This window comes from Sphaeramia orbicularis, chromosome 6 (genome assembly GCF_902148855.1).
Source record: "Sphaeramia orbicularis chromosome 6, fSphaOr1.1, whole genome shotgun sequence".
Classification (NCBI taxonomy): Eukaryota; Metazoa; Chordata; class Actinopteri; order Kurtiformes; family Apogonidae; genus Sphaeramia; species Sphaeramia orbicularis.
In genome coordinates, this window is record NC_043962.1 from 11,818,241 (window position 1) to 11,843,055 (window position 24,815).

General features: G+C 38.1%; 1 protein-coding gene across 1 annotated transcript in view; it reads right to left on the minus strand.

The window, feature by feature from the left end:
- Positions 1 to 704: 704 nt before the first annotated feature.
- Positions 705 to 24,815, minus strand: part of LOC115421385 (polypeptide N-acetylgalactosaminyltransferase 18-like) — a 364,676-nt gene continuing 340,565 nt past the window's right edge. The window contains exon 11 of the mRNA XM_030137268.1: positions 705 to 1,331. Within this exon, the coding sequence (XP_029993128.1) occupies positions 1,185 to 1,331 (147 nt within the window). The 3' untranslated portion in view covers positions 705 to 1,184. The remainder of the gene's footprint in view (positions 1,332 to 24,815) is intronic.

Genomic DNA, 24,815 nt, shown 5'->3' on the forward strand with positions numbered 1-24,815 from the left:
CTTTTTTCGCAACTAGAGTCAGATGAATTAAAAAAACAGGTGTTGACCGACCTTACAACAAGCGAAGAAGAAGAAGAAACATGTCGCGGTATGTGTGGACACACCAGGAAACCCCATCATTTTTTAACTTAGTACGAAATAGAGGGGTAATATATAATAATAATGAATATATCTGTAAATCAACACCATATTTACATTCGTCGCCATGTTTATGGAATGACTTCTCGGATCATCTCACGATAATAAATAAACAAATCATCACATTTGTGATTTAATGGAAAAACCGACATTACGCACTTCTGTTTATTCAACATTTAGTAAATATCGGTAAAGTTTTGCGCAGATGTCCAATGGAAAAGCGACTACTGTCAGTCAGCTGTTCTCCGTCCTGTGTGTCTCTGCATTGAGCTGTTCTGCTGACAGCGCCTCCTACAGGTTTGGAGCACTTCTGTTGTAGTGACTGGTTATGCAGACGTTTTCTTGCTTTGCATCATTTCTTTATTTGCAGAGCCTTTGATGTGTGTGTTTTGCGTGTGTTTTTGTGATTTGTAGCACATTTTTTCGTTAGCACCACGTTCCTCTTTTTGTACCTCATTTAGACTTGTGTTTGTGAATTTGCATCATTTCTGTACTTGCAGCTGTTTTCTCTGAGACGCACTGGGCTGTTGCAATGTGTTTGGCCCTTGTCAGCTACTGTAAGATCCAGGAAATACAGATCCCATCTTACACTTTTGACTCCAACCCAAAAGTCATCACTGGCCTGCTGCTGCTGCTAGAACCAAAAGTGGTCACATGATTTCATAAGCCCGTCCTCTGGAACAAGCCGCTATATTTTTCGACTCGATTGTGTGAGTGTGAAGTTTTAAAAGCCCCGACTCCATCTGCGAGAGTCTCTATTCTCAGGTCATTGGTGTAAAACAGTTATTAGGTTACTGATGGTCCATGTCTGATTGAAGTACGTCTTTTCCTCTACAGATTCTCCTTAAAACTCTGCCCCCGCTATCGACACTCATTTTTCGGACGCTTAGTTCTCTGCTGAGGTCAGCTTGTTAGTCCGTTTCTAACCGGGCTCGTCTTTCCTACCGTTGCATCTGTGTTCGTTTCACAGATGCAGGAGGGAACTCGTCTTCAGTCTGGGTTCAGTTGGGTCCAAGCGGTGCTGAGGCTGAACCGTGGCGCTGCTTTCATTGTGGCAACACAGTCAGTATATTAGTGATGGTCCATTTCTGACCGGTGCAGTCCTGAATGGCCAACTGGAACCTGAACTCCGACTGTCTGCTCTCCACCAGCTCCAGACAACTCAGAGACTCAGTGTTCTGGATGGAGCCCCCCTACAGTCACAAAAAAAAAAACACAAGAAAGATATGAGAGATTTACATTGAACAAGCAATAAAACATGATGCAATATCCTCATAGTGAACGCACGTCACTATAGTCCAGGGAATATTTAAACACCAGGAAACTTTTATGAGCTTTACACATATTCATACAAGCTGTAAATGGAAATGTTATGATGCAACATAAAAAAACTTAAATGTCTGCAGTTCAGTCTGATGTGGAGCACTTCACTGGATTGAAAATGGAATGGCAGATTGAATTAAGACCCTGTCCATACGAAGACAGTTTTGGTCATATGTGCAAAAGTTTTGTATCGGATAGCAGACTGATCTCATGTCAGGCCAGTTCTTATGGCATTTGGCGTGCTATACGTACACATTTTCATCCTTTCACGTGTTATTCAACGTCATTTGATCGCATGTCAATGTATACCAAGATCTTTGGTATACATATCCATAACCGCTAACCCTAACTGCTAGTTGCGTGGTATTTGATGTAGTGTGAACATATACTGACAGTCAATAGAAACTTTGAGGTAGAAATGTATGCATAGTTCTACTTGTAGGGGGGTTGTAATTATTCATTGTGGATTAACTGATGACTTAGTGCTCGGGTAGTTGAGATAATGATGAGTTGTCATGTTGTCCCGGTTCATTGCACATGGGTTGGTCTCTTTGCAAAAGTGGACCAAATACACATTAAGCAATACTCAGTGGGCATCTGCACAATTTAAGGATTGGTTTTGAAGGCCTATATAAAGGCCCAAAAAAGGCCACCATTGTTAGTCCAGTGAACGGCATCATGCCGCGTCTATCACGTGAACAACGTCTCCAGGCACTGGGTATGGTGGAGGCCGGTTTGAGCTACAGTGATATAGCCAGGCCTATGTATGGGCTGTTCCCAACCCACAATCAGAAACCTGGTTGAACGCCACTACACCACAGGCTCTGTTGACGATAGACCGCGTCCAGGGAGAGGGAGAGTCACAACTACCGACCAGGTCTGCTACTGTTGTGACTTTGTGTTTGGCAGGTGCCATTTTCTTTTGTTAAGTTTTTTGTTTTGAAATTATTCTTGAAACTTTAGATTTTTGTTTCTGTATGCCAATATCCTAAACAAATGATTTATATGAAAAAATTCCAGTTTAGGGTTTCAAAATAAAAATTATGTCGAAAAATAAGGTCTCAAAGTTTTCATTGACTGTGAGTGTACATGCGGAAAGCTTATAATGCGTACAGATAACACGCCAATTAATAGTGGCGTGTTATTTGTCCACAATTCAAGATATCACATTGCGGATAGGCCTTTTGTCCACATTAAACTGGCGTTTTCAGTCACTGAAACTGCAACTTTTTGAAACCAGGTCCCGCAGTGGATAAATTTGAAAACACCGGTTTCACATCTTTGTCTGTACAACCAAACTGCAACTTTTCTAAAATGATGATGTCATACCCCACCTCTCTAACCTTTCACCCCAGGAGCAAGACACCCCTTCACAACAACAACAACGGCGGATAACAGAGTCTCTTCGACATTCAAATCCAGACTCAAAACTCACCTTTGTTTCACTGTTTTTGGCAGTACAATGCCATTGCTATTGATGTAAGAACTTAAGTGATTTTGTTTATTATCAAGAAAACAATGGAAAATGGATAGATATCAGCTCTGAAATTAAACTCTTATGAGTGTTTTTTATTGTTATCATTATATTTGTCCAAACAAATGTACCTTTAGTTGTACCAGGCATTAAAATGAACAAGAAATTGAAGAAAACAAGGGGTAGTCCAACAATTTTTTCTGTGACTGTATATGTTGGTTTGTGTACATTTATATAATAGATTTATAAATGTTCCACTAGATCGAACCTGTAAAGTGAATGTACTGTCATGAGCAAATTATTCCTGAAAGCAAAATCCAAGTCAGGAAGGCAAAGAATAGCAGCTACCTCTCACAACCAAAGATAATTGTATGTATGATGCCAGTTAAAGACCTTTTTTGTCCAGTCTTTCTTCTGGCAAATGAACAAAGTGGTTCCATTGGGAGCGACTGCCTTACGCTTTAGCATTCTTTTATTTTACAAAGCAGCTTATATTTCTGCCAAAGGATATAATTCAACAGATGTTTCCTCTGCATTAAGTATCTTATTATATTTAGAAACACTGGAAATATTCCTGATTTCATATTTATGCCAACAAGGCAGTGGGTGAATTGAATTGCAAGAGAGACTGTAGAAAATGTAAAATATGTTTCTGTGATGTATGCATATTTTGTTTCCTCCAAACAATGTCACTTGGAATAAGAGCCTTCCTTTACTATCATTTAATCGGAGGCCCTATCTGTGTGTGTGTGTGTGTGTGTGTGTGTCTGTGTGCATCTTATTGGCTTTCACCCAAACTAGGTCCTTGGCTGGAACAGTAATATGTTTTAATGAGCCCGATCCCCGGGAGAGGAGACTGAACCCATTTGTGTCAAATTTGCTGTGTACTTTAGGAGGGCTGCTTTGCCTTAAAATCAATATGCTTTACATCCTCCACGATACCACACACAGGGATGAACATCAAAAGTGAAAGCACCACAGAGTTCCAGGGCTCCTCTTGTTGTTAACTCTGCGTGCGCTTTGGTCGACTGCACTACAAATACAATCGTTAAAAAAAAAAAAAAAAAAAAAAGGAGTCATGCAGCAATAAAAGAGTCACGTTCTCCTCCAGGCCTTTATCTTCCAGAAAAGGTATTGATTCTATTCAGATTGGCTTGACCACGTGCATAGTTTACCACTGCATGCAGGGGTTTGCACTTGTATGAGATGCAACAGCACATGTGAGTACATGATAGAGTCATAGTAAAACATACAAATAATAGCAGACATGGTAGAAGTACACACTTGAAAGTACAGATACTGTGGTATACACTAATCAGCTGAAAACACCAAGACCTGCAGTTGGAGATGCACTGACTCAGTCATCTCCATCGCAACACGGCCTTTGTCAAAGTTGTTCAGGGAGCGTATTTGCGTTCCCTGGTACGTATATTCCCTAGTACCTATGTTCCCCGGTATGTATATTCCCTGGTACGTATGTTCCCTAGTACCTATTTTTCCCGGTACCTATGTTCCTCGGTACGTATATTCCCTAGTACCTATGTTCCCTGGTGCCAATGTTCCCTGGAACCCATGTTCCCTGGTGCCTATGTTCCCTAGTACCTACGTTCCCAGGTACGTATATTCCCTAGTACCTATGTTCCCTGGTACCTATATTCCCTAGTACCTATGTTTCCCGGTATGTATATTCCGCGTTACATATGTTCCCCAGTACGTATATTCCCTAGTACCTATTTTTCCCGGTACCTATGTTCCCAGGTACTTATGTTCCCCGGTACATATATTCCCTAGTATCTATTTTTCCCAGAACCTATGTTCCCTGGTACATATATTCCCTAGTACCTATGTTTCCCCATACCTATGTTCCCTAGTACCTATGTTTCCAGGTGCCAATGTTCCCCGATATGCATATTCCCTAGTACCTATGTTCCCTGGTACGTATATATTCCCTAGTACCTATGTTCCTGGGTACATATATTCCCCAGTACCCATGTTCCCTGGTGCCTATGTTCCCCAGTGCCCATGTTCCCTGGTGCCTATGTTCCCTGGTACCTATATTCCCTAGTACCTATATTCCCCGGTACGTATATTCCCCGGTACGTATATTCCCTAGTACCTATTTTTCCCAGTACCTATGTTCCCCGGTAACTATGTTCCCTGGTACGTATGTTCTCTGGTACGTAAGTTCTCTAGTACCTATGTTTCCCCGTACCTATGTTACCTAGTACCTATGTTCCCCGGTGCCAATGTTCCCCAGTACCCATGTTCCCTGATGCCTATGTTCCCCGATATGTATATTCCCTAGTACCTATGTTCCCTGGTACGTATATTCTCTAGTACCTATGTTCCCCGGTAAATATATTCCGTAGAACCTACGTTCCCCGGTAAATATATTCCCTAGTACCTATGTTTCCCGGTGCCTATGTTCCCCGGTGCCTATGTTCCCCAGTACCCATGTTCCCCGGTGCCTATGTTCCCTGGTATCTATATTCCCTAGTACCTATGTTCCCTGCTACCTATATTCCCTAGTGCCTGTGTTCCCTGGTACCTATATTCCCTAGTGCCTAAGTTCCCTGGTACCTATTTATGTTCCCCAGAACTAAGAATTTGAAATCAATAATTACTTGCATTTATAGGTCAAATATATTTCATATATCACAAAGTTTTTTGTTTGTTTTGAAAATTAACACTATAGCAAGAAATATTTTAGACACTTCTAAATCTAAGTTTTGTTGTTTTTTTAAAAATCTTGGTAAGAACCAAATATTTTACAGTGTATGGATGATGACTGTTTTAAGATAAACCTAAAACCAGATCACTGAAAACTCTACTGTTGTTCAGGAGTGAAGCATTTGTTCACCATCACACAAACACCGACAGAGAAAAGACAGGGACAGAAACAGGAGGACGGACAATCCATCTGAGTCTGAGATCCACATATTGGATTTGCTGCAGTTAACCTCGATTTGCATTGATCCCAGTCTAATCAGTGAAATACCAGGCCATGCTGTGTTAGGAACCCGGCTAAATCCTATTTGATTCTTAATGATCGACTGGTTTGAACCCCTTTGACCAAGACCGGGGCTTCGCGCTGAGTATTAGCTTTGCAAAAATCCAATGAGCAGCTAAATTATCTATCGGAGAAGAATGAAACAACCCCTGAGCAAAGAGCAAAAGGGTCAATTTAGCATAATATATATCTCTGATACCTCTTGAAGTCAATTTACATCCCATAAATTGTGTTGTGGTCTGTTTCACACCTGTATATTTGCCGATGATTGCTTTTCTTTCTCCTGCTGTATGTTATATCCTTTATATCTACACCTGGGGATAATATAATTAATGAGATAATGGTTCTGGAAATACACACTCCTGCAGATCATTTTATTTTCCATATGGGTATCGCTGAAAAAAGAAAAAAAAAAGATAATAGAGAAAGCAGCATCCATTTATTGGAGATGTTCTGTCTCTGAGCTGTAGTTTTACTGTAAAAACATGATACTTAGATATCACAATGTAAGGATCAAATCATGTTATACAATACAAATATATACATGATGCTTTTAACAGCTAGTCAATGGAGAATTAACCCTTTGGACGTCTGAGTACTTTCTGTTGAATATTAACCCATAAAGACCAAATTTTTGTCCATATTGTGATATCTGCATAACTTTATTCTCTGCTTGTGTTTTTTTTCCTATTTATTTTAGCTACTTTTATTTGTATGTTTATAGCTGATTTTATACATGATGTACAGATTGCACAGCACTTTTAAATTTCATTGTTCTATTCTATTCTATTCTATTCTATTCTGTTCTATTCTATTCTATTCTATTCTATTCTATTCCTCTGCTTCATTTTCCATCATTTGACTATGACCTTTAACTCATAAAGACCCAAACATCCACTGGCGTTCAAAATCATCTACTGATCTAGTGTTTAATACCGGTTGATCCACTAATCCTAGCAGTACATGTAAATAATTGGTGTAAAATACAGTTTGTCATCTTTTCATGGTCATCAGATATGACCCATTTGGACGTTCAGAGGCTCCGTAGTTACCGTGGAAACACAGTCATCTTCTACAACATTGATTCACCAGTAAAACCCACTGAGTTGGATCAATGTGATGTTGTTTTTACCTTCACTTACTGATATCTTTGCTGAAAAGGTCACTTTTTCTTCAGTTTTCTGTGTCTCTGATTCAATAACCTTTGAATTTACTCTGAGCTTTTATGGACATCTACATGATCAGTGATTTAAATATCATAAAATACCTAATTTACAATGAAAAATGCAAAATACAGAGTAGAATATTATAATAAATGGTGATAAATCACTTAAGAAAGGTTAGATCTACAGAAAAATCCCACAAAAGTCACACTGGGTCTTTATGGGTTAATTTGAGATAACAAGACATCAAAAATCTGACTGTTAAATTCAGTTATGATGCTTGTCACAAAAAAGAACAGTGATCAATCATCACCAAAGTTCATGCAGACATCTCTAGTCATGCCCACTTTTACCTCTGTAAAAATCATGACAACCCCAATATTATGGATGTTGGCCACATTAAGCCTTTTCTTCACCATAGGGACGCAATATAGCGAAAAAGCTGAATGTAGCTTAATGTCCGAAAACAGCGGTCGATGATTACCAAATAATGTATGTGGACATAAACAGTAACTGAACACCCTCGGTTTTTGTCCATTTTAGACAGCCATAGGCTTTTGGTTCTGTAGAAGTCTTTGACTATTAACTGAGTTTTACCACTGACTGGAAATAATAATAAAATAATTTGAAGAATGGGAATGCATGTATCATTCATTCTTTTCATATTTAATTGAGAATCCACAATCGGAAAATGAAAAAAATTACTCGTTATTTCATTAGTCATGTACAAATCAAAATTTTTAAAAATGAGTTGTTTTTCATTCTTTTGATTGTACGCACAAATTAAAAATTGGAAATAAGCAAATGGACCAAATGTGGGGTTTCAAGTTGACATTTTTGATATCCGATTTGGTATGACCTGGAAGTTACTGACTTCTTCGTGTGTAGAGCTGGACAATTGTGGATTTGCTAGTATTCTGCAGTGATGGAGAATTTCGTGTTAATCAGAGGCAGCAAAGGTGTTACTCTCAAGGAGGATGACATGACAACTGAAAAAATCATCAGGATCTTCCGGGTATTGTTGTTTTGTCTAATACAATACGGACAAGGTAGACAATCTAAGTAGAAGCAACTTCGCGTAACACACAAAGATGTCAGTAACTTCCAGGTCATACCAAATCGGATATCAAAAATGTCAACATGAAACCCCATTTGGTCCATTTGCTTATTTCCAATTTCTAATTTGTGCGTACAATCGAAAGAATAAAAAACTCATTTATTAATTTTTGATTTGTACATGAATAATGAAATAACGAGTCATTTTGTCGTTTTCAGATTGTGGATTCTCAATTGAATATGAAAAGAGCGAATGATACACAGATTAATGGGAACTATTGTTGTTTATTATCGGTATGGGCTACAAAAAGCTGGAAGTTATTAGTATTGGTTGTAAAAAAAAAACAATTATCATGCATCCCTACTATGTCGTCTTTTTTTTGGTTTTTTTTTTAACTAATTCCTCACAAATACTGTAACATTTTTCCAAACCATCAAGGGTTCCTCTGTCTTTCTTTTGACATTTTCAGCTCTTCCAGTCCTCGCTGCAGCAGAATGCTAACAGGACAGTGGACTCTATTGATGTCTCTTACTGCATGTGGTACAGTAAAGCCCACTGAAGATCCATTAAGGTAATCACAATGATCTTCTTACTTCCTCCGCTGAAAAAAGTCAATTGACTTTCTGTGAATGTTCGACCTCCTCGGTGACTTCCAACAAGTGTACTTAAAAGTCTGAGCTCTACCTCTCGGCTTCCCCTGAGGAGTTGAGCTGAGAACAGAGGCCGCGTCAGAGCATGCACACACATTCATTCTCGTAAACACACAGTCGCACACGGACTAATATTGGGCATTCCTCCAGCACCTTGTCCTCAATTCAGCATCGAGCCTGCCTGTCATTCTGCAGAGTGCAGAGTTGGACCGCACTATTGATTCCCTGCTATTAAGGCGGGAACGCTAGTTAATCAGTTGGTCAGACAGCCCGTCAGCCAGAACGCCATCAGACGGCAAGTCAGGCAATCCGTCATCCATGCACTCAATCGTCAAATCATTCACCTCAAACAATGTGGTGAGTAAAAGCAATGTGTGAAGACAAAGAGCACAGAATAAAGTAGCATCAAATACCTGCGCAAATTAAATTTAGATAAAAACTACATTTATGGTGAAATTATAAAGTGTTCAGTGAAGTGTCCAGCCAAGGTTTGATGCCATAAATAGTAGGGATGCAACAGTACTTGGGAAAACTGTGTACCATTCGGTCCGCCCTGTACGGGACAATCCGCCCTTAAGGACCGCAGGTTTTCGGTTTTGAATTGATTTCTCTCTCTCTCTGTCTCTCGCTCGCTCAACATGCATATGGCCCTAAAAACAAGGTACGAACCGAACTGTGGGCAACCTGTGCCGTTGCACCCTGAATAAATAGCTGTATTTTATCATGTACAGATAAACAGATGTAGAAAATTTGGCTGTGTGGGGGCAATTTGGAACCAAGCTGTGGTTTAAAACAGCATTTTCATCCAGAAAAATAAATCAATATCTACCTGTGACCTCTTGGCGCAACTTTAGGCCTTCATCTAGACGTAGGATAATGGCAGTTTGACATTTTTGACCCCCCAAGATTGTGTCCTTTGAGAGATTAATGCTGGTGTGAAAAGAGAAAAAAAAAATCATTACATAAGGGGAAAAATTACAAAAAAGGGCACTCTCTAATTTAGCAAACAATTTCTTTAACCTTGAATTGAGAAAAAGATTAAGATTCTAACAATTCTTTTTACACTAATGATCTAGAGCAGATCAGAGGTGTGGACTGACGACTGATTTATGTCATGACATTTAACGTTATCATTAATCTGGGTTTTTACAGTCAAACACTAGTAGCTTTTCCATTGACCTTCAAATTGCGCGAATTTGCACATAAAAATTTAGCAAATGGAAAAACTACAATTTTGCCAAAACTCTCGTGTTTCGACTAAAAGATTTTGCACTGGCAAGAAGTGTTTTTTTGGGTGTAGCACAAATGGTATATCATGCAAAACTGCAACGGAAAGACCTTTTTTCTGCAAACGGAGTTACGTGAATTAAAAAAAAAAAAAGATCTTGACGGACATTACGACGAGTGAAGAAGAGTTTTAAAATAAGCATGGCGCAGTATGTGTCAACACACCAGGAAACTAATCATTTTTAAATTTAGTAAGGGATAGAGGGGTAATATATAATAATAATGAATATATCTGTAAATCAACACAATATTTACGCTGATTGCCATGTTTATGGAATGACTTCTTGTGTCATCTCGCAATAATGAATAAACAAATCATCGCATTTGGGATTTAATGGAAAAACTGACTTTACGCACTTATCTGTAAAGTTTTGCGCATATGTCTAATGGAAACGCGACTAGTGTCAGGATTATCATTTTGTCTCTCTGCTTGTTACCATCTTGAAAGTCCCTCTTGCTACATAAAAGAATAACTCCCGAGCTGCAACTACTCACTAAAACTGTCAAGTTTTGACAAAGACAACTTTTTGTGTGGTGTTTTCTTTTGTAGGGATTTAGTCCTTTTAATGCCATGATGTGCCTCCTCCTGTGCACCACTAAAAGCAGCGTCTCTCCTGACAGTATTTTGCAAAGACACTGTTGCTGCGCTGCTAAAGATGAGTGTAATTCCCTTATGGTCGAAGCAAAACACATCAAATGACTCATCTTTCTCTCTTTTTTTGTACTTTTCATCTCTTTTGTTTGTAAAATCTCATTTTTACTTTTGTTTTGTCGCGTCTGTTGTCTGTGAAATGCATCGGTGGATAAACCAAGGGGTGACCAGGATACTCTTCCCTCAAATCAGACTAAAATCAGTCTTGATGTGAAAGTGCACAATGATGAAAAATAAAAATAATTGATAATTTCCCCCGAATGCATTAAAACTAAATTAATGAGTATGTGCACATGCTCCACTAAAGAATCTTCTCTCCTAACACTATTTTGCAAAGACTCTGCTGCTGCGTCAAGATGAGTGCAATTCCCATACAGTTGTACAAAAACAACCCACATGACTCTCATCTCTGTAGTCCAGGGAGACGGTGGAAGCTGTCAGACCTATCGCCTCATTGCTAATGAAGTGTGGAGATAGATGTGACTATGTGGGACTGAAATGACATTACATTTGAAGTGCACTTGTTAATGATATGTTCAGGACTTGGACTTCACATGGGACTTGATCTGACCCTCCATCGTCCAGTCTTAAGACGTCTTAGAAGCCTCTGCTGTAGCTATTATCCCAAATATTTGCATTTGATTAATTTCAGTGCTTTTAACACACTTACTGAAATGATTCCTCAGCTTCCAGAGGTAATAATAATAACAATAAATTTTATCTGTAATGCACTTTACATTTTTATCTAAAAATCTCAAAGTGCTACAGGCAATAAATACAGAGAATAAAAATAGAAAATAAGTAAGACAGATAAAAACAGTTTAAAAATAAAAAAAACAGTTTAAAAATAAAGACAATTAAAACAGGTGAAGCATGTACAGATGTTGGGAGATCATGGAAATGCTTTCCTGAATAAAAAGGTCTTCAGACCTTTTTTAAAAGTGTCCTCAGTCTGCAGGGCCCGGAGGTGATCAGGCAGGGCATTCCACAGACGGGGAGCAGCAGCAGCAAAAGCCCTGTCACCCATAGTTTTAAGTTTTGTCCTGGGGGGCACAGACGGTGCGATTGGCCTGACCGGGTTCTGGAGGTGGTGTGGGGGGTGAGGAGTTTGGTGAGGTAAGTGGGGGCTTCACCATGGAGACAATGATGGGTGTGAAGGAGGATCTTATATTCGATGCGAAGGTGAACAGGGAGCCAGTGTAGTGAGTGAAGGGCAGGAGTGATGTGCTCGTGTTTACGCACCCTCATCAGGATCCTGGCAGCATTGTTGTGGATGTGCTGGAGCCTCTGGAGGCTCCTGCCAGGGATCCTGATGAGAAGTGTGTTACAGTAGTCCAACCTGGAGGAGACAAAGGTGTGGACAAGCTTCTCTGCAGCAGGGAGGGAGAGGGAGGGGGGGAGTTTGGCGATGTTGTGGAGGTGGAAAAAGGAATTTTTGCAGATTTGGCTAATGTGTTTGGTAAACGTAAGGTGAGGGTCAAATACGACTCCCAGGTTAGTGACAATGGGACAGAGGGGGATGTTGTAGCCAGAAATGTACATGCATAAAGTTCTGCTCCACGGTGCATACAGTACACCACTGACACTGTCTGTTTCACTGCCGCACTCCCAGCTACTGTAATTGTATTCCTCTATAGTTGCTCCGTTGACTTATTGGGCAAGTGACTATTTTTGGTCATTTCCACACACATGTTGGGTTCTACAGCACATGCACCATTTATGATGAGAGTCTTTATGTTACTCAAAAGTAATACAGGAGTCATGTAACGCATTACAATTCTGAGACAGTAATATGGTAAGGTATGGAATTACTTTTAAATAACAGAAAAAAGTCATCTGTAATGGATTACAGTTTGGAAGTAACTTGCACAACACTGCTCACATATACTGATTCATTAACAGGATAAAGAAGTACATATTTACGGTTTGTATATTCAACTATAAACTAGTCTACTTTGCTTACTCATTCTTTTTCCCTACCTAACAGCGTTGGCATCCCTCTGGGCACCACCTTAGGGTTTCTGCTGCTGTGATTGAAGGAAACTACTTTCTTGGCAAACACCACGGACTGTACATAAATTGGTGGACAAAGGAACCATGATGAACCCATTGGTTTCTGACCTCCTGTTTTAAAGCTAATAGTTTTCAGTTTCTATTGAAGCCAATGGTTTGCAGCAATCAAACCCAGAAATGACCAAATTTGGACAAAGAGGCCAAGAAGCTACATTGTAAGGTGTCAGAGGTGAGACAATGCTAAAGGCTAGCTTATTGATTCACCAAACTCAGATAACCTTCAGCAAGCACTGCAAAACTAAATGATTTTAGGTTTTTGTTGGTGTAAAACGTTAACCACAATATCAGTCAGCAAAGAATGTGTTTTATTAAATATGATATAGTAGTTATAAAGGTCTGCCAATCCAAACATAACACTGTGGACATTAACTCTTATCGGGCAAGTGACTATTTTTGGTCATTTCCACACACATTACAAGACAGTGACATTAAAAGTTACAGTGAGCCAACATTCTCAGGTCCAATGTGGTCTTCAGGGTCTGTAAGGTCCACCTCTGCATAAACAGTGAGTGTACCTGCTTTGTTCGGTACCATGAAGTAATGGTACTAATGTAAGGAATGATGTTCAAAGGGATAATGTGGACGTGGACAGGGGTCTGGATCAGCACTTATGTTGGTCTAATGTAGAGCCTGACCAATATGGGATTTTTGGGGTCGATATCTATACTGAGGGCTAAAAAAAAAAGCCGATATCCGATATTGGCCGATAACCGATATATTGTCCAATATATGAAATAAGAACACTGATCTATACAGGATATAATAATCTTATATTAGATAATTGTGGACAGGTGGATTAACAATTGCATAAATCTTTGTTTATCTCGCAAAGATAGTTTACACAACTTTCAAATGCAAGCTATGCAATCACAAAAATAATTAGAGCAAAAAATATGTGATTTTCGCTGGGGGGGTGGGTGGTGGTGGGGTGTAGCTCTGTGATTATGTATGTGGGGGTGATAGTGTCATTGTCCGAGCAGAAGTGAAAGTGAAACTAACTCGCTTTACTGTTCCTCTAACTCTCAGGGCAGCACACACACACAGGAGCAGCGAGCGACAGAATCGTCACGCAGCAAAAAAGTTAATACATCGGGTACATATTGGCCGATGTTGATTAATCGGTGATATGCTATAATTGGCCCGATTAATCGCCCGGCAGATTAATCGGTCGGGCTCTAGTCTAATGTTCTAAATGTGATGTTCTAATGTTGTGTCTAATGTTCCTTTCACATGACATTTGTTTTTCTTGTATTTTTTATATCTATTTCTTGGATATTTTTTATTTGTATTGCCAATTATGGGCAAGGAATCAAATATGGTAACGTCATTGACCTCAATTTTCTTCATGAAACTAAAAAATTTTAACCACAAACATAATATAGTCTTGTTATGTCCTCCGAAAACACACTAAGGTATTTCTATGAATGAACTATAAAAGGTTAATCCCCCTATGACTTGCATGCTGCATGAGCTGCATTCAGGTGATCCGAGTACAAAGACAGCCTTGTAAAACCCCCTGATATAAATGATAATATAAAGGCAAACTTTAAGAAATCATGAGATTGGAAATAAGAGGTTTTATTCTGCAGAGTGTGCAGGTTTCGGGATATTGAACTTTGAAGATTTGACAAAGCAAACTGTTATGTACCTTCTAAATATTTAAACCTTAATGCTTTTTTTTCATAAGACACTGCACTAGCAGTAATATTCGCTGTTCACAAATGCATCAAAATAACTGCGATTTGACGACACAGTGCGCTATTGTCTGAGTCAAAATGATATTGACTTAACGTAAAGAAAACACAAGCTTGCTTTTGTAGCATTCACAACAAAACAAAGGCAGATGCTCGACTGGAAGCTGGGATTTGAATGCGATCGAAAATCAGTTATACCACCGATGTTGTTTGTAAATGGTGCACTCTGAACATTATCCACAAGTACGTGATTGAAACAAAGGGAGAACAGACAGCAGTGAAGCAAAGAATGCAGGTAAGCTACGTTAAATAACCACCAAAGTCCTGTTCATCCATATTTACAGACAGAGCTGTTCACTTCTCAGTTTGAAATTGCACAGAAAACCGTTCTCTAGCGGTAGAACTGCTGTTGGTGATGTGCAGAACAGCTGGGATGTGGTTTTTATTGGTCTACCTCAAGGTTAGTGACGTCCATAAGGGATAAATAAAAGCAGACCGACGGAATAAAAAAGCTGATGTAAGAAAATCTCCCACTACCTGCTTTTGGGGCAGGTTTTTGTCTTCCCTCTCACTCCTTCCTCCTTCCACTTTGCTTCACTCATACTCACTGTTTCTCTCCATTGATGGCTGTTCCCTCAGGGTCAGGCTCAGTTCAATATTGTAAAAGATCTACTTATCAATAATTCACAAATACTGACTGCCCGCTTCTCATGAAACACAGCCTCCCACTGTCTCTCCTCCTCTCCTTTTTTCCAACGCTGCTTCTCCCTGAAAACTTGGTCGTCCTTTTTCCTTTTACTCTCTCATCTTCTCTTCTTCAAGGCCTTTTCTTTCTGAATTCTTTTGACCATATCTTCCTCCACCTTTAAGTGTATGTTCACATATTCTTTTGTCCTCCCTGTATATTCTCCCACTCTTATTTTCATCTGTCTCTTAAGTCATGCATCAGCTTCCCAATCTGTGCTTTTTACAACTTATACAGTCAAAGACAGTGTTGTGCAAGTTACTTCCAACTGTAATCCATTACAGAGTACTTGTTAGGTGTAATGTTGTTGTAATGTTCTAAAAGTGATGTTCTAATGTTGTAAAATATGGTTGTGGAAAAAATTATTAGACCTTCCCCCCTTGTTTTCTTCAATTTCTTGTTCATTTTAATGCCTGGTAGAACTAAAGGTAAATTTGTTTGGACAAATATAATGATAACAACAAAAATAGCTCCTAACAGTTTAATTTAAGAGCTGATATCTAATCCACCAGATTTATGTCACACACCCATGAACCCCTTCTGCACAAACTACACCACAGGTATCAAACATCCGGCCCAGGGGCCAAATCCGGCCCGCCAAATGGTCAGATCTGGCCCGTAGGATGAATTTGTCAAATGCAAAAATTACACTAAGATATTAACAATCCTTTTAGTTCAGGTTCCACATTCAGACCAATTCAATCTAAAGTGGGCAGGACCAGTAAAATACTATCATAATAACATACAAATAATGACAACTCTAAATTTTTCTCTTTGTAAATGTAAATATTTTCATGTATTTACACTAAAACAAAGTATAATTTCGCAAAAAAAAAAAAAAAAAAAAGGTGAATAACCTGAACAAATATGAATAACCTAGAATGTCTTAAGAGAAGTAAATACAACTTTAACAATATTCTGCCTGTTGCTAAATGTTTTGTGTATTTGTAGATCCACTGTGAGCTGTAAGTTATAATGTACATGTGTAAATGATAAACTGAGGCACAATATTGTTAAAATTACACTTATTTTTTCAGTTTGTTCATGTTATTCACATCTTTTGAAAGGATAGTTTGTAGATGTAAACCTTTTCATAATGTAAATTTACTTTTTTCGCTCTAAAACAGAGAAAAGTTTGGAGTTGACATTATTTACATATTATTATGTTATTATTTTACTGGTTTGGCCCACTGCAGATCAACTTTAGCTTAATGTGGCCCCTGGACTAAAATGAGTTTGAGAGCCCTGCACTACACCATCCAGATTGGGCAAATATCATACACAGATTAGACAAAATACAATATGAGGTACATCTGTCTGTTTAAATGAGTCTATATAGTGTGTTACCAAATGATGTATTGTTTGCTTGTTTGTATAAGGGTTTGTTTACATATTTGCAGTGAAACACACCCAATATGTTCCTGTTTTATTTATCTCAAACAGTTGTATAATGTCAGGGCTCAAAATTAACTTTTTGACCTAGGAGCACTGTGCTCCTAACCCTAAAAAGTTAGGAGCACAGGCTAAAATCTAGGCGCACCACTATTATATAAAAAATTTGGAGAACAAGGAAAACTCTTGGCCATACCAAGTAATATTCCTATATGTATTTAAGCAATGTTAACAACCTAGAATAAAGTATTTGAATAGAGTATGAAAGAAAAAGCTTACATTGACACAGGTGCAAAACAATTGTCAATGTGTGGTATATACTTTAGTTGGTTCTTGGAGAAGAAAGACGAATCACACCATTATTTGCAACAACCAACTTTTGAGGAAGAAACTTTTGACGAATCATGTACACGTCTGGATACCGCTTGTTGTTTATTCATTAGCCCCTCGATTCGCTGGTTACGGTCAGCTGATCGTGTAGCAAGTTGATTCGCGCAACATGATCATCTGACTTGCAGGATACATTACGTCATGGGAAAATACTTGGAACAACGCCAGCGCTACTAACCGGGTTTGGCGGGAGATTGTTTCAAACGTCGGTGGAGTTATTTGATCCCTTTGTTTATGCCGCCTGCGCACGCGAGGGGGCGGGGACTAGATTTTCCGCTTCAGTCAGCGGGGCGTGGAGCTTGTTTATTTTCAGCTGACGAGTTACTTCTGCAGCCATTATTCTAGGCGCACGTATTCATTTTCGCTCATTTTTTTATTGGCGCACCGTGCGATCGTAATCTCAAAAACAGTCGCACTACCGAAATTCTCAGGCGCATGCGACCGTAATTCAGTCGCAGTCACGAGCCCTGAATGTTCTTCAGCACATTTGTCATGTTCAACCTCTGACAGAAAATAAATCATATTGAAATCAAAAATAACCTTCTGATGTCTTCACAACTAACTTATGAATAAAAGAAAATGTAAGCTTGACAAAAATAATGATTTGATGTATATCGTGATACATATCGATATGGTCTGATATGAAAAAAATGATCAGGATATTGTGAGGGAGCCAGGGTATTTTAGTATTACAGCTTTAAGATACGTCTGCATTGCCTTCATTTAGTTCATCAGTGTGGAATAAACATGTGACCTTCAGGTCAGGCAAAATGATGACAAAGTTGCTGGTTCAGTTCAGAGTTAATGCTATAGCTCATGTTAAAACCAGGCCATGCTGGTGTATACGTGGATGAACAATGTGATTGGATTCTTGATGAACATAAATTACTCCGCATGTGGCAGATTTTACAATGAGTAGTACAAATCACTCAAAGTTATTAATTATGCTAACAGTGTGCAGCAGTCCTTAATTTTGTGCTTGATCAAACGAGTATTTGATTAATGTACTTGAAACAGCAAAGAGGATAAAAATAACTACGGTTGAGTAAAAAGAAATGCTGCATCTACTGTATATCTAAACTTAAAGCCGCATAATTTAATATTAAAAATCACTCACATAACTAAGGCTAAAGAAACCAAAGCCATAGAATTACCACATGTCTTGGCATTCTGTCTCATAAATTGTATTTGGAAAAGGCATTCAGAACTCACTGTACGCCACCATCTCATCCCCAAGCTGAAGGTAAAGTAAGAAACATGAAGGTGAATGTAGAATGTTAACATTTAACAGCTGAACAGACATTTCCCTCAGGCTGTTGGAAACCAAACCTACTGAGTCCTGAAAGGTGGCATTTTTGATCAAACTCCATAACATAAGAACTGTTCGTGCAAATAATATAGTAAAGCCTTTGCAAAAAATATAATACCTGTCATCCTCTAGGACTTGAGGCAATCCATACAAACTAAAGCTAAAAATGCAACTGAATATTGCACAATTTTTAGTTTGATTTGTATACTTAAAAGGCTTTACTGTATATTTTTACCCTGCCCCCCTAAGGGGAGGCAAGGTGTTTTTGGTCTGGCTTGTTTGTTCCTTTGTTGTTAAGACTCTAGCAGCAAAACTATTAATTGAATTTATACCAAATTGGGTTTATAGATTGCCAGTGACCAAGAATAGATGTCACTACACTTTGGGAAAAGTAGGTCAAAGTTCAAAATTTTTATGAATTTTTAAGATTTTTTTCCCCCTCATTAACTTATATTAGGGGAAATTTAAAATGTCTGTTGCGACAAAACTATTGGTTGAATTCATACCACATTTGGCTTATAAATTGCCAGTGATTCAGAATAGATGTCATTACATTTTGGGAAAAGTAAGTCAAAGTTCAAAATTTTTTTTATGAACTTTTAAAATCCCCCCCCCCATTTACTTATAAAGGGGAAAAATTCACTTGTCTGTAGCAGCAAAACTATTTGTTGAATTCATACCAAATTTGGTTTATAGACTGCCAGTGACCCAGAACAGAAGTCACTATATTTTGGGAAAAGTAGGTCAAAGTTAAAAATTTTTATGAATTTTTAATATCTTTTTTTCCCCATTTACTTATACTGAGTGAAATTTCAAATGTGTATAAAAAGATCATTCATTCATGCATTCATTCATTTTCTGAACCCACTTTATCCTCACTAGGGTCATGGGGGTCGCTTGGAGCCTATCCCAGCTACGTAGGGGCGAAGGCGGGGTACAGCCTGGACAAGTCGCCAGTTCATCACAGGGCTGACATAAAAAGATCAATTTTGTTTCAATTTACTTCAAACTTGGCACATACATAGAGGCAATTGATATGCTGACAAAAACAGCACATGCACACACGCATAGACATGATGACATCAGCTGGATTGATGCCAAAATTAGCTATAATATGTGCGAGGGGTGGGGTTTGTTGTGCCTGGAACCACTTCTTAGCTATTTTTTGAATCTCAAGTGGTCAAAATAATCCGTTAAAACAGTGTGAACAGAGCAAACAGCACAGAGCTTAAAGGGTTTTGATAAAACCCCCTTAATGACATATACACAATTTCGTCTTTTTCATCAGTTTCCAGGTCTATGGGATCTCACAAAATAAATATTAACTTGTCATATGATGTGCTTTTCAGCCAGATGGTACAGAGCATCATTAAATAAATAAAAGTCCTGTTCAAACTTTCCTATTACGCCAAGATTCACATTAAATGTTAAATGGCTGGAGTACTACTGTGATTGTTGTCTTTTAAAGGGAGTGTTGCATTATGGGTTATTTGTCACAGTAACATTGCAGGTTATTTAGGTTATTTAAGTCAGTTCATAGACTTTTTAACATCTTGCAATAAAAGTGTGTGGTTTTGCTGCTGAAGAGGTAATGACTGACAAAGTGACAACTTAAACTCCATGTTCTGCTGTTCTGATGTGCACAGAGTCTGATTTTCACAGTTGTTTTGCTGTAGCCGTGGTAAAAAAAAACACAAAAAAACAAAACATGTTAAAAGTAAAAGCCTTTTCGGTTCATTGTAAAACCCCAGCAAGACACAGTCAGTGTAATTAATTTACAACACTATAGCTGCCACAGGAAATGTGGACCAGTGTCTGCTTCACCAATGAGCACATTTCTGTTTCCTTTTGTTTTTTGTTTTTTTTTTGGAGCAGTTTAAACATTTCAAAGTGGTGCAAAAATGGAGAGTTTAAGTCAGAAAAAACACTGACAAAAAGCCTTCACACATTGTCCTGCATAAACCTTTGGAAAAATAGAGGAAAATCTGCAACAGTTTAGTTGGAACTCACTCTACAGCTTATAAAACATGAGAAAAATTTTGATTTTAGACAATAAATTGTGATTGTTCCTCACAAAATGTGCACCTTTTTGGCCTTCGTACAATAAGAATCTAGGTTTCTAATATTTAAAGGGGTCATATTTTGCAAGCATAACATTTACAGTTTATGTAGCCCACAGAAAAAATGTTTTAAAATGCATAATTCCATAAAAAAAAAAAAAAAAAAAAAAAAAAAAAATATATATATATATATATATATATATATATATATATATATATATATATATATATGTATATATATATATATATATATATATTTATCCTTTACAACCAGATTTTGTGGAAGCCTGAACTGTAACTTTGACTTTACCTTATTATTTAACCTCATCTAACCCCTTCTCCCTGCTTTTTATTTATTTATTTATTTTCTTTTGACAATTTGTACACGCTTTCTCTTCCAATATGTAAATCGTTATTGAAATTTAGAAAATATGTGCATGGCAGTGGGTCCAAAACTGCTCTTCATATTATACATGTTATGCTCTGTAATATAACCTGCTGTTCAAAAAAAAAAAAAAAGCAAAATATCATTCCTTTAACTAAACTTGGAGCCTTGGATATCATGCTCTGATCCAATATTTTATTTATTAATTTACCTTTATTTAACCAGGAAGTCCCATTGAGATTATAAATCTCTTTTGCAAGGGAGACCTGGCCAAGGTAGCAGCTGTACAAAGTCAAAACTGTATAAAAACACATAATACACAATGACTAAATAAACAATAGAACCATTATTCAACCATAATGGCCTCAAGAAAAACAGTGACATTCCTCCTTCACAGCATTCTCCATGATACTTTTAAAATCATTAACAGAGATAAATGTTTGTAATATGCCTCACTATGTTGCAGTACTTCAGATTATTTTAATTTTTTTTTTTTAAATTAAGATAAGATTTTCTGTCTTAACTGCACTAATGATGAGGTTCCTATGACAACAACTGTTAGATTGTTGTATAAATTATAATGGTCTACTTCTGTTTATAAAGTTTAATTTACAGTTGCAGTTCTACAGGGTGTCCCATAAGTCTCCATACATAGGAGACATAATACATTCCATACATATATGGTTCTAACATGTATTTCTTTATATTTCTTCTTTATAGTTCTTCAGCAGTGGAGGACACACATTGAAATGTGTTCCCAACAAAATGGCAGTCATATAGAGCATATTATATAAATAAAAATGGTTTATGTCAAGAAACGTTTATTTTTCCTATGTATGGAGACTTATGGGACACCCTGTATAATGCCTATGATTAGTAAAAGTGTTAACATACACAGAAAACGCTGTTGGAGCATTTAAGTTCAACTGCGAACTTCACTGTCAGAACTAAAAGAATGTTTCTAACTATAACTTTTAATCTTTTTCCACTGATGGAAAAGAAATTTGACCTGAGAAAAGTGATCAAATGTTTAACTTAGCGTATTTTATTTCACTTTGCTCCGTCCCCTTCTGAATTTTTCATACATCTTGCATTTCATCTGCTCTGTTAGAATAGCTAGCGGTTCCATCTCAGAGCTTTATTTGACTTCCCCCGCAACTTTTTAATGAACAAAATAGAGTTCTTTTCCCAAAACCTCAAGGGGATATGCCTAATGGGTTTCATCTATCTGACTTCTGACATAAGTTGAAAGTAAGATTTTTGATTCCGGCCGAAGCTAATTAGAGGAGGATTCCCTCGCCAGCGTGCCCAGTGGCTGCAGCTACTGGAGAGTTGAAGGATGAGGAAGTATTGTTCTCCCATAACACTGGACCATCGGCAAGGGAGAGAGAGAGAGAGGGGAAGGAAATGAATGAGAGTTAAGTAAGGCTCTTTTTTCAGTCTGATGTCTGGGACGAAAACAGTAGAGAGAGAGAGAGAGAGAGAGAGAGAGAGAGAGAGAGAGGGAGAGGCGTACAGAGACACTGAGCAGAGATGCCTAAGGCGTGAATACAGCAGTGTGACTTCTTTAAACTAATTATCCAACTCCCTCTACTTATCTGTCACATTTTGAGACAACATTAAAAGTGTGAAGATTAAAAATAAGACAGAGGGTTGTTAAAAGTCAGATACTGTGGATGTGTGAAAGCTCATTATCCAAGCAAAAGTAGATGTGCTTTTAAAATGCGTCTATCTAATAAAAAGCCGTAGAATGATCTGTGCTCCAACAAATCCAGATGAGGTTTGTCTTGTGGTTGGAAACAGTGGAGGAGGAGGAAGCACAAATAAAAAACAATTCTCAATTGCTTTTTGTACACTATTGGCCCGTCGTATGATTCTCTTTAACTCTTTAAGTGCCAGACAGTTAAGGGGCTAATAAGCCTTAAAAGTGCCACAGAATTTGGCCGTTTTTCAGTATTTTGCGTCGTTTTCATAATATTTGAAGAATCCTGCAGGAAACCGCTCGATAACATCCGACCGATTGCTGATTAGATCCAAAACGCACCGGACGCAGCCGATTCATTATTGATCGTAATTTGCATAATTTATAATAATAATAATAATAATAATAATCTTTATTTATATAGCACTTTTCATACATTAAAAACTGTAGCACAAAGTGCTTTACATATCACTTTAAAAATCAGTACCGCCCCCCACCCACACCCACCCACTCACCCGCACACACACACACACACACACATATACATGCAAACCCACATATACATGCAAACCCACAAGCTCACACATACTTAAGAAGACTGACTGAGCACGGGTAGACAGAACAAAAATGTACAAGTAAAAGTAAAACATCAATTTAGGAGGCGCTGTCTCAGGGAGCCATCCGCACCAGGAGGCAGCCGCCGACCCCGGCGACCAGGCACCAGCAACACAGCCCCGCATCCCAACTAGTGGGAGAGGGCCAACTGGGACCCCCACCCACCAGAAAGGAGCAGACCCCAGTGAGAGAAGGCGCCGCCACAGCCCCCGGAGTCCACAGCCGCCCCCCGGCATGGAGGGCTCCCTCTGATGAAACACCGGAGAATAAGAAACATTAAAAAGATATAAAAATATTATTCGGTCGCGTGACCTCAAATTCCCGTCTGCTTGGTCTCAAAAGGGGGACACAGAAAGAACGTCATCGAAATGTGAGAAAGAAATGGGGGTGGATGGTTTGTTTGTACACAAATGTGGCGTGTTCTCCAAAGCCGATCTGATCGGCCCGTGGCACTTTACAGGTTGTTTTCGTAAAGCCGATTTAATCGGCCCATGGCACTGAAAGTGTTAAGTGGAAGGAACCTCTGTCACCCACCTTTGTGCAATGGGTGCATGATTTACTTTTGTTTTTAAAGTTGGAAAAGATTACATTTTCTGTTCGTGGACAAATTAATTTGTTTTATCAACAATGGAATCCTATTTTCTCTACAGTCAACAAGAGTGTCCTGCTGTCTCCTGTGTCCTTCTGATGGAGAAATTTGTTGTTAGTATACATTATATGAACTCTTAATCAGCCCTGAGCATTGTAAAGAGGAGTTGATAATATTATTTATCTTGTTGTTGTTTTTTTTTGTGTTTAATCTCTGTTGACCTTTGACACGTAGGCATAAATGTCAGTTTGTACTACAATGTATTGTACTATATTGTCCTTTAAGTAGTGTTTATTTTAGCCCTTGACACGTACTATATTGTAGTGTGTTGAACTCTTACTGTTTGGTAATGTATTGCACTGTCTTGCTCTGTACTGCACTTATTACACCATATTGCTTTGTATTGCACAGATCTCTGTTATTTATTAGGTGGGGACTGCAGATGAAAATTAGCACTGACGCTAACTCAGGCATATTTACACGTTTATACTGAAATGGAATGTATAAATGTGTTCAAAAATATGCACTGTCCTACCGAAATAAAGAGACATACATACGTACATACAATAGGTTTGTTGTATAATTTTTTTTTTTTTTTGTCTTGTGTCTGTGTGGTTCCTTATGTCTCAGTACATGTTTATATAAATGTATAATTTAAAACAAAAACAAAATCAAAAAACAATTCAGTTACTGAACAGTAAAGCACAGTGAAACCAGTGAGCTTTGGAAGTTCTGGCGACATATAGTATACAATTTAGCAAAGAAATGTGATCTGAGGTTTTAGACTGGGTGAGGCGTGCACTGCTGGAGGTCAGTATGTTTTATTTTGTGCACTATTTGGTGAAGGTGATCATACCTACCGTACGACTATCATACTGATTGTATGAGGCAAGAACTGACCTGCTTTTGTGTTATTTGTTTATATAGTTTCATAATACTACTTACAAATGAACATGTTATATTCTTCCCAAAGTTTTTCAGAATTTTTTTATGTTGTCTTCTGTTATTCACAACTATTCGACACGATATTCAAGCAAATTTTATCTTCCGTACTGCAAAACTTCTGTCAGTCAGTATTCTCTTAAATATTGGGGCCCAAATCTGTGG